Raw genomic sequence first — 10883 nt, forward strand, 5'->3', positions numbered from 1 at the left:
GGGACAAGACAAGCCTCTTTTGTAAAAAAAAAAAAAAAAAAAAAAAAAACTTAAGAAAAGCAAGCAGGCTCAGAAGAATGAAAACAACATTTCCGCTTCTTGAGGATAAAACTGAGGCTGTCAGAATGGCAATGAAAGCATTTTCTGGGAGGAGATGAGTGGAGACGTTCAAAACGTCAAATGTGGTTTAAACATGGTGGGGTGGGGTAGTGGTTTTTCTTATTGCCTCCTCGTAATAAAGTCTATAGGCTCAAAGCTGGTTCACGTGTTCCCCCTATGACTGCTGGTTAGATAAATTTTTTGTAGATATGTACTCTGTGTGTGTGTGTGTTAGTGTGTGTGTGTGTGAGAGAGAGAGAGAGAGAGAGAGAGAGAGAGAGAGAGAGAGAGAGAGAGAGAGAGAGAGAGAGAGAGAGAGAGAGAGAGAGAAGGGGAGAGATTGAAGGACGGTCAGCAGACTTTTACACTGACCAATTACAAAAGAAGGCCAGCCTTATAACAAAGGATCCAATCTGCTCTGAACATCACCTGTTCTCAAATAAGGAAGGAGATATTGTACCTTTCAAAACATCAACAAACCACCAAATTACCCTTCCCTACTTCCACACATAATCCCTCTCAGATATCTTCCCATATCTTAGTATCCTTTATTCTAATTATTCCTCTTATTGCTGAAATTCCTACTGGAGCTTACTAACATTTTATTTGTGTTTGTTAACAATCAAAATAAATTCTGAAGAATGGATGAACAAAAAAATCTGAATTTGTGTATTCGTCATAACCCAAAGTTTAATTCAAGGTTTGAATCTATGCTGGGGGTAATCTGCAGCCTAATCTGCAAACCAACATGCACTCCGCCATCACATGGAAGCTAATGACAAGAACAAGAAGACTGACAGCATCACATTTCCTCCAGCTGCTTCACCGCTACAGTGTGGCTGCTTCCTCTCCATCTGCCTCCATTCTACTGCCAAGATCTGCTCTCGTCTTTCTGATTTTCGAGCAAAGGTTCCTACTGATTTGAAATAAGGGAATAATAACGGCCGGGTTAGTTGTCTGGAAAGACCAGCCATTGGCCCAGTTGTTTTCACATGACCTCCGATGTGGTATTTATTACCCTTCGGAGGTGCCTCAGCCTTCCAGAATAACAAATACTTTACTTTCATAAAAAATCCCATTTAGCACATATGAACCAGGTGTCACTTGAAATGGTTTCATATGACAGCATTACTGACTTAATGCAAGCATATTTATCTATAGTATAGACATATAATAAGTGCTTTTCATTAGATTATTTGGCATAATTCTCATATATTCTTGTGGTAAATAAACCCAGTCAACTTGACCCTCTGGTATTGAGTAGAAACTTTTAATGGGATTCACAATAATGAAAGCTGCTTTTGTTGGAACAGTAAATTAGTTTAGCATTATCAGATATTTTCAAGATTGTAATCTTGAAAAAAAATGAGATGGCAAAGCACACATTTACCACAAAGAGAAATCAATAGATTGTCCTCCAACATGGATTTTCTTAGATTCGTATGGTCGAACCAGCAAAAGAAAGTCAACCCTAAGCATATGTTGAGTTGACAAATTTTTCTTTGTATAACTTAATATTAGAAGAGGTTTTCCAAAATCTTTTATAGTTTGTACTGTCAGAAAAAAAGCTTTTGTTTTGAAGGGTTTGTGACAAATTATTATTAACTGTGTTCCCAACTCAGTGAAAATGGCCATATAAGATTAGTGCCAGCAGTTTTCAAATCTGAGAAGAACCGTGAAGTTATGAAGCACTAAATGCACAACTTGAAGGAGCCTGATTATCTGCTCCAATTGCAATTCAAAATACACACACTGCATTCTGTCGCAGGTGAATCGTACTGATGGCATCTATTCACGTGTAAATGAATTAATATACACTCAGCTGCTCCATTGCATTGACTCGATCACTAGACTTGGACTTGGTAACGAGTTTCTGTTGCAGCTTTTAGTTTTGCCAGTCGTTCGACTGGACCTGTGATATTCGCTCCTTTGTTTTTGAGGACACCTTGATGTAAACCAGCAACATCTGGCTGCAGGCTTACAACAAAGTTGACCCCGTCTGAAACAGAAACAGCTGAAATCAGTTCGACACACAAATGCGTGTATATATTCTCTGCAGCTATACTTTATTTGCATAAAACTTCCTGAAAATGAAAATGGTGATTGCAACCTAAAGGAAGGCTCGAATTCGGCTGGCATGAAAAAAACAACAACAAGAGAAGTGGCTCCAAGAGCAACAAAGATGGTTAAGAACATTTGAGGATTAAAAAAATTTTTTTTTTACTTTGACCACAACATTTAGGGATCCCCTAACAAGCAGAACCAAACCTCCAAAGCACGCTGAAACATGAAACACCGGGAAACAGACGATCTGCAGGGAAAACAAATTAAGGCAATTCCCCATACGACATCATAACATGATAGAAACGCAGTTACACAACTGTGAGAATGAAGAACAACTCAGCCAGCAAGCCTGCTCTCATCCTTCACGTTTAATATGTTGTGTCCCTTTCTCTATGAAATTCATTTATGCAAGTACACAAGTACACAAGCAAGTACCAAAGACATTGGAGCTGTGCTGCAAAAGACAAATGTTTTGAAACCAACAAAATATGTTAGTAATAAAGGACATTTTTAAATGTCCCCGGCTTGTCCTTCCTCAGCAGCGGGCTCCAGTAAAACTATCTCTATTGCTGCATTATTATGCTTTGCCTCCTACACATTACACTTCAGTTATTGGCGGTGTGGCCAGGCGAAAGAATAAATCCAATCCCTTTTCCTTCTGTTTTCAAGATAAGCCACCTGAACTTTGACTATTTAACTGTTGAACCAGCTCCCCTGCCAAGCAATGGACACTCATGCATTATGCAGGAGGGAGCAAGTGGCTCATCAACAGGGATGCAGAGTGAAACATGGCAGGCAGAGGAGAACAGCAGAGAGGAGGAGTCAGTGGGGGGGGGGGCTACAGTTGAGGAGGCACAGGGTCATTGGAAGCTCCTCTAACAGAGGAAGAGAATGAAGAAAAGAGGGAAAGTGTGGGAGGAAAAAAAAAAAAAGTGGAGTTCAGAACACGGTGAGAATAAAGGACAGGATGGGGGATTGATTGCCAGAGACATAAATTACATCCATGGACTGTCATTCACATAGAAAGTTTTTGTTATGGACTTTCTTGTATACTGATAATTTAGCATACATGTTTTATCATGAAGTTCGAGTATTAAAAACAAGATTAGACATATTTTCCATTTTGACAATAAAATAATTATTTTTGATCGATTTCCAATGCCATCTGTTCCACTGTGGTACCGCAGTACTCCAACTCAAATCTTAATCAACTCCTTGACAGTCTGAGAAATGATAATACAGTTTTTAAATATAAATGATGATCACAATTGTGATGGACAATATTTTTCCTGTATTGGTCCTGTCGACTACTTCTGTGTGGATTTCCAATCATTTGGGATTCCAACAACACCAATACCTGTATACAGTAGTGGTTCCAATCCTGTGTGCAGGTACTCGGAAAAGTGTTCAAATAGAATTACACCTGATATTCGGACACTCAACCTCAGCTGACATCAACCTCTGAGCACAGCAGCTCATCAGTGAATGTCATTTTCTTATCGAAATGAAATATTTTCAAAGTAATTATTAAGTATTCATATCAGGACTGTATAAGAAAGTATTGAAATGCAATGTTATATGTTGTGACCATAGACAGAATATGACCAATCAGGTTTGAGGCAAGTCATCTTGGAAGACTTGGCTCTAAGTCTAAATTCTACAAAGTTTAGGCTGAATATTTTTTCCTTTATCTATTTTAACCATCCCTCAATAAAGACAGCAACTACATTTAAATTAGTTACATACTTGTATTGAGCACTATGGCCATGGTGGATATCATAGTGGTAACTACTGTCCCTTCCGATTAGACCTACTGAACAAAATTTCACATTAGAGGGTCCTAAATGAGGTCTAATCGATTGAAACAGAACAGTTTTTTTAGAATCTGTGGTGCAGAAAAAGAAGAATAAGATACATCAAGAAATCACTTAACAGAATGGAAGTTTGAAAGAAGACACAGTCGGACAAACAACAGCAACGGAGGAGAAAAACTGCACCCAGCAGGTTTCCTCAAGCAATAGGTCAGACAACACAGAAACACACACACACACACACACACACACACACACACACACACACACACACACACACACACACACACACACACACACACACACACACACACACACACACACACACACACACACACACACACACACACACACAGCAGCTGAGTATGGTTTGCCGAATTGTTTGAAATATTAAGCATAAATGTCATGTGCCTCTAGTACACACACACACACACACACACACACACACACACACACACACACACACACACAGGATGGGAGGCCAAACACATGCGCACACAGCAGGTAAGAGGGTTCTGGCTGAATGTATACTGTCATGATCATCCCTCACATCGCAGCTCAGCTCTGTATGGAGAAGGCCAGCTCTAATAAGGCCAGAGTTACTCCTCTGTCTACTGAAATCTCCTGAGAACACGTTAGCAGTCAGCAATGCACATCATACAGTTAAGAGTGTGGTGTCACTACTGTTACTATCATCATGATGATGACAGGAGAGAGTGCTTGTTCAGCATTGATATCAGTCTCGAGCTGAAACTGAACCCAAAGCCCTGACGGAAATGTGTAGTTCAAACACTCAACAGAACACAAACGTGGCCTAATTCTTCGAAGAACGCATGGCATGCATACAACTTCCCTGGGTATTAAGATTTGGTCTCAGTTTGTAAATTATTAAAGACAGCTTGAAATGTATCCTAACCCATTTAGGAGTCCCTAAAGCAGATGGCTGTGTTACACACACAAACCAACCCAGAATCACACCAAACTGTAATATAATTGCCTGTGTGTTAAAGTCACTGTCACGTTTCACCTCGCCAAGGCTTGAAAAGAGCGCACGTGTATAACTCTTGCTGGGTTTCCAAGCCACTTCGTTTGTGATGTTGAAGTGAATGGACATAATTATAAAGTATATGCTGTGTGGCCAACCTACACATTTGTATTGGACACCTCAACATGCTGGTTTGATGGAGGCTGTGTTAATTTGCAGAACAGAGATCAAGCCAGACAGTAAGTTCAACAACAGAAATCATGTCAAAACAATTGTATTTCACCACATTCATTACGCAATACATCCTACCTGGTCTGATGGCAACATGCCAAATGTCAGAGGCACAAAAGCACAATTCCACACAGGTTATTTTTTAGTGATCTGTGTGGCAATGTTGTGTTTGATAGTAAAAGTTCAAGTGTTCCATTAAAAAAGTGGTTACAGTCAGGAAATGAACAGAATCTAATAGAAATGGAACTTCTCAAAGTCATTAAATCTGCATAATTGTGTTCTCATGTCAGTACTTTGTATTACCAAAAACCCAAATGTCCATACTCATATTAGATCTATAAATGGAAAAACTGGTTTATCTCCAATAAAAATGCAACTAAAATAACAAAAATGCAAAGTTCACCATGTTGTGACTTCACTTTACATTTCAATTGAAATTGATATCTACAATTTTGTGTTTGCAGATCTTCAACTGGCTTCAGTTTTGACATAACGACACGGTTAGTAAACTTATCTTACCAGGTTGTGAAACATACATTCTGACCCAATTCTGCATTAAAGGAGATTTAAACCCACGACTGCATATCATTGTGGCTGTATCATTGTATCATGAGGTCAAAACTTTTAAAACACCAGTTTCCAAAAGATGCCCCTAGAACAATCGTGGTGGTTTACATAAGAACAAACAAATGTTCCACTAAACATCCTGTGTCGTCACCTTGACGAGAGTAAATTTTATAATAACCTGGTTACTTTTACTGAAGAAACGAAGTCTTACACACTCGTACAAACATATTTGCCTTGCATTATTTTCTGTGTTGCAATGATTGAGGAACAATAAACTAAAAAAGGCAGAAATAGTTCCTTATAGCCAAAGGCATGCAATGAAATGCTATATGAATTTAAAAACAACACCAAAAGCTGCACATCATTTGATTATGTTGTTGTGGTCTGGCGACTTGAAATGAAACGACATATAGAATACTGTCAGCACCAGCGAAAAGAACACAGGCAATCCAGCAATGAAATCAATCAGTAGGAAACAGAAAAAGAATCTCAAGCAGTTTAGGTTTTCTGCACAGTGTGTCTGTGTATCATTTTGTTTATCAAGGAGTCTGATTGTTTTTTATACTTGGTTTGAACCTGCTGGGGTTCCACAAGGTGGATTATGCCCGCTGGCAAGTGCTCAGATCCACACAGGGTGTATCAAGGGCATGATGTGCACTCTCTGACACGAACATCCAAACAGACAAGTGTATAGAGACACACACGCACAAATGAGGCTACTTTTTGTGCAGCCTTTGTTTTTCTCCGTGCAAACTCACATCTCTGAATCTGTTCCAGGGTCTGTCCTTGTTGTACTGAGCCACAGTGCCCAGCCATTTCTCGTTACTGTTCCCGGAGACCGCCGTTTCTCTGCTCAGCAAGAGAGCCACGGCAGGCAGCAGAACGAAGAACATCTTCTGAAAAGCAGAGACAGACAGAAGAAAGGGCTTGGATGCACGGATTGAGTGAGGAAAGACACCCGAGGGAGAGCGGGCTTGCTACTGCAAAGTGTTATGGAGAGCAGAGTCAAGTGGTCTCCGGTACTTTTGTGGAGGCGCACAACTCTCGCGTCGTGACGCAGGATGGGTCAGAAATGTCACAGACGGAACCGAGCCGGTACAGTGCGCACTGATCATTTCATCAAATCGCTGATCCTCCTTCTAATCGGATTATAAACATTGGAAAGTTGTCACCGCGGCAGATGGGGCACAGCGAAACGATTAAGTGGTGCTTCCCCCCCCCCCCCCCCACCCCACTCCACCCCCCGCCTTCCTCCACCCCCTCCACCAATTTAAAAAGCAATTAGCGGCGTCAACACAACTGCCGCCCCCACGGAGCTTTGTGCTGCTTTCATGCGCTTTCTCCTGCGTTCAGCAGCAGCGAAAGTCGACAAACGGGAGACAATTGACTTTTACATCAGATGGGCTTTTTTTGTTTGTTTGTTTGTATTATTATTATTATTTTTTTTTTCAACAAACCTTCAGTAACATTGCTCTGCCTACCTGGGATATACTTGGTTGATGTCCGATTGCGACTCCCGGGGGAAGATAAGTCCACACGGCCCCGGGCACTCCGGTAGTAGCCGACTGCTTTGTAGGGTTGACGGCAAAGAGGAGCAGCGAGGACGCGCGGACCAGGAGCTTTCTCCTCCTCCTCTTCCCCCTCCTCCTCCCCCTGCACGGTCACCAGACACCGCCTCCCCTCTCTCTCTCTCTCTCTCTCTCTCTCTCTCTCTCTGGCCGTATCATTGATTTTCAGCAGGGGATTGTTGTTTCTTTTTTTCAATGTTCGCACCAGAGCGCACGCAGGATTTGGAAACCACGCAGACGCGCTGTTCTGGATGTGCAAACACAAATTTCCCTTTCGTTACGCGCCTCTGTTGTGGAATTTGAACTCGTGTACGCCATAATAAACACAATTAAGCGACGTGAAGCATAAAATCTGCGCTTCATTGGGTCTCCAGTAGTTTTGTTGTGTAGCTGCTGGTTTTAGCACCACGGACAGAGGCACAGGGCGCACACCCTGAATGATGAACGAGAGCCGTCGTTTCGGGAAAATACAACCATATATGTTTAAATATTAAAACAGTGACTATTTTTTTTTTTTTGTCTGTTTTTGTTCACTTTGGCAAAACTCTTGCTCCAATTTTTCACTCTTTGTATAGTGTTCGCCTGGGTGTATTCAGCAAGAAGCGTCTGCTTTGGTGCAGCAAGATAAATGGAAACACTCTTCTTATGTTCTCTTCTATTGACACAGTTTGGCGCAGAGGACGCCAGGAGAAATATGGTACAATTTCTCTCCCGTGAATTCACAGGCAAAAAAGAAAGAAGAAGACTATTTTTGATTAGAGACTCTTCTAGCAATGCACTATTATTCATTCTATTATTACACGGTTGCAAACCTTTCTTACCATTTCACCTAAAAACTTGTTACTTGGAAGTCTTGCCGCATTAACATCAAGAATTTGGGGACTAACGGTGAACATCAAAATCACACAGGCAGCCATGAAGAAACACAATTCTCGTCGTGCCATGTTGTAATTACACTCAAGTACTGTGAGACGAACTGAATTGTAAAGTCCAATAAGCAGCTTATGAGCTGAATGATTATGAGACACTTCAGTTTGACATTTTGCAGCTCTTACAAGACATTTATATGCAGTATATGTTAATAGTTAGGGAGCTTGTGTTAAATGATGCCCTACAATTTGAAGTAAGTCTGGGTGAAGTTGGAGTCAGTTTTGGAAAAGGGATCAAGTAATCCTATTTGTCCACCAGCAGCCAAACACTTTTTGAAATTAGAATGTCCATCCATCTTCTTTCCTGTTTTTTCCAGTGCAGGGTCACGGGGCGCCGGAGCAAATCCCAGCTTACTATGGGGGCCAGGGGCAGGATACACTGGATACAGGTCACCAATCCATAGGGAAAACACACAACCACACCAATGGGGTAATTTAGGGTCACTAATTAACGTTTCATTTTGGACAGTGGGATGAAACTGGAGTTCTGTACGGGGAGAACATGCAAACTCCACAGAGGAAGGTTCACCTGGTGTTTGGACCCATGAGAGCGCTAATCACTGCTCCGCACCCTGGCATGAATTAGTCACAGTAAAAGTGACAGTAAAATATCAAGCCTTATAGATCATAGTGTAGCTTAAACTATATTGGACACCGTAGCCTGATGCATGTTTGTCTTGCTTTGTACAAAAATGCTAGGAGGAGTTTTACCTTTGTGTTTGAACATGTCATCAAGTGGCTGCATGCCTATTGGATGTAGTAGTATTAGAAAAAGTAGATACCGCTAGAACACATCAATCATTTCAGACCTTTATATGAAGTAGGTTGTTTTTTTTTCATCTTTTTTTTCCAAGCATATAGATATAAGAGAATAGCCAGCATGTTGTCATGCACTGGTTTCAAAGGATTCAGTCCAGGCCCACTTCAGTCAGATATTCTCCTAATAGCCTGTCCATTTTTTTTTTTCAAACTTCATTCTCCAGGGGTGGTTCTGGGGGATGAAGTACAAGAGCAGCTGCAGGGGAGCCAATTTTGAATAATAAAGATGAAAATATGTGTGACAAAGCAAAGCGGAGCAGGGAGTGTCTCAGCAGTAAGTTTACAGTCCTCCATCCCCCCACACTCTAGCTGTGTATGGTGAAAGGGAAATAAAGTGGATGTGGAGGAGAAAAAAAAAGCAAAACAGGCATGATAAAACAGGATTGAAAGATGTGTGCGCGTGTGCGCGAAGGTGAGTCACAGACAAGAAAGAGAAATGAGCAGGAGATGTTTGAAAGTGAGCAGTGGGGTGTGATGGACTGTTTCTTAATGAGCTTTGTGTCTCTAACTTGTGCATGAAAACTTCAGTTTCACATGAGTGACTCCAGAGAAAACCTCACTCAATCTGCCTGAGAAAGAACCATGACCATAAAGCATATCAGCCTTTGAGATGATTCCTGCCTGGGCTGTCCCACTGTGCGAGGTGCAAACTGTTGCAAAATGTAGCATTTCCATCACACAACAGTTCACGTCTCTGCTCGGTGCTCCTGAGGGCATTCATAAATCCAATTACACATCTGACGTTCCACATAGGATGAAAAGAGAAAACTCATAGAGCATGAAACACACCAGCAAATAGGATAAAGAGTATAAATGTCTCAGCATATTGGTGGATGTTTTAATATGCCCCATACTTACCCTAATCAGCTCTTCATCAAGGACTTCGGTGGCACTAAACCGAGCATGTTCTTGACATGCCTGATCCAAAAACAGAACCAATTTAGCATCCACAGTAATAATAAGATAATGTTCAGGATGTAAACACATTAAATCACCATAGATATCTGACTCTTTTAGAAACAACCCCCCAATAGGCTTTGATGTTTTCCTCTGTCATTCGGGCACCGCTGCGTTTATATGTCATCTCTTTCAAAGCAGAGAGCGGGGTGTCTCTTGTTGTTATTTCCTTTAATAATCTGTGTGAAAAGCAGATCTGTTAAGGCTCGAAAAAAGTTGTAAATCATCACAAAATTGTTTTGTTGGGCTGGAAAACAAGTTTTAGCTCCAAAAAACAACAAAAAAAACAACAAAATATAAAGATGCAAAATGGAAAGAAAACAAGAGGACCCTTTGCAAACATATTTCAAAGAATATGAATGAAAATGGTCCCCCGGCTAGCTCAGTTGGTAGAGCATGAGACTCACAATCTCAGGGGTAGTGGGTTAGTGTCCCACGCCGGGCGTCACCTTCCTGTGGGCTCACCACCTGCAGGAAGGTTCTTAATCGGTGCATTGTGATCTGGGTGACAGTGCTCATACTGTCACCCCCGCGACCCGGAAATGGATAAGTGGAAGAAAATGAATGAATGAATGAATGAAAATGGACTTAGTTAAAGTTTTAAGAAAGTCAACTTGGCTTGATTCTCTCTTCATTGAACCGTGTTTGGGCAGTTTGACAATAAGTCAGCTTTAAACACAAGGGATAATGATCTTGAATGAACTGCAGTTGTTGCTACAAGATGAGAAGATGAGACTGACATTTCAATTCAAGATAACTGAGCTTTAGACAGATCCTTTTTTGATTTCATGTCTTTATGTCTTTATTCTTCACTTCCTTCTTTTTTGCAGTTAATGCAGTTGTTGTGGAAGCC

The 10883-nt window shown here is 41.1% G+C and overlaps 1 protein-coding gene across 1 annotated transcript in view; it reads right to left on the minus strand.

Moving 5' to 3' along the window:
- The window catches only part of spock1 (SPARC (osteonectin), cwcv and kazal like domains proteoglycan 1), a 114330-nt gene extending 106993 nt beyond the window's left edge, over nt 1–7337 (minus strand). Inside the window, exons 1-2 of the mRNA XM_080466057.1 lie at nt 7239–7337; nt 6516–6653 (exon numbers count right to left, since the gene is read on the minus strand). Of these exons, the coding sequence (XP_080322183.1) occupies nt 6516–6650 (135 nt within the window). The 5' untranslated portion in view covers nt 6651–6653; nt 7239–7337. The remainder of the gene's footprint in view (nt 1–6515; nt 6654–7238) is intronic.
- Between the last annotated feature and the right edge of the window lie 3546 nt (nt 7338–10883).

The sequence above is a fragment of the Lipophrys pholis genome, assembly GCF_963383615.2.
Source record: "Lipophrys pholis genome assembly, chromosome: 6".
In the NCBI taxonomy this organism is placed as follows: Eukaryota; Metazoa; Chordata; class Actinopteri; order Blenniiformes; family Blenniidae; genus Lipophrys; species Lipophrys pholis.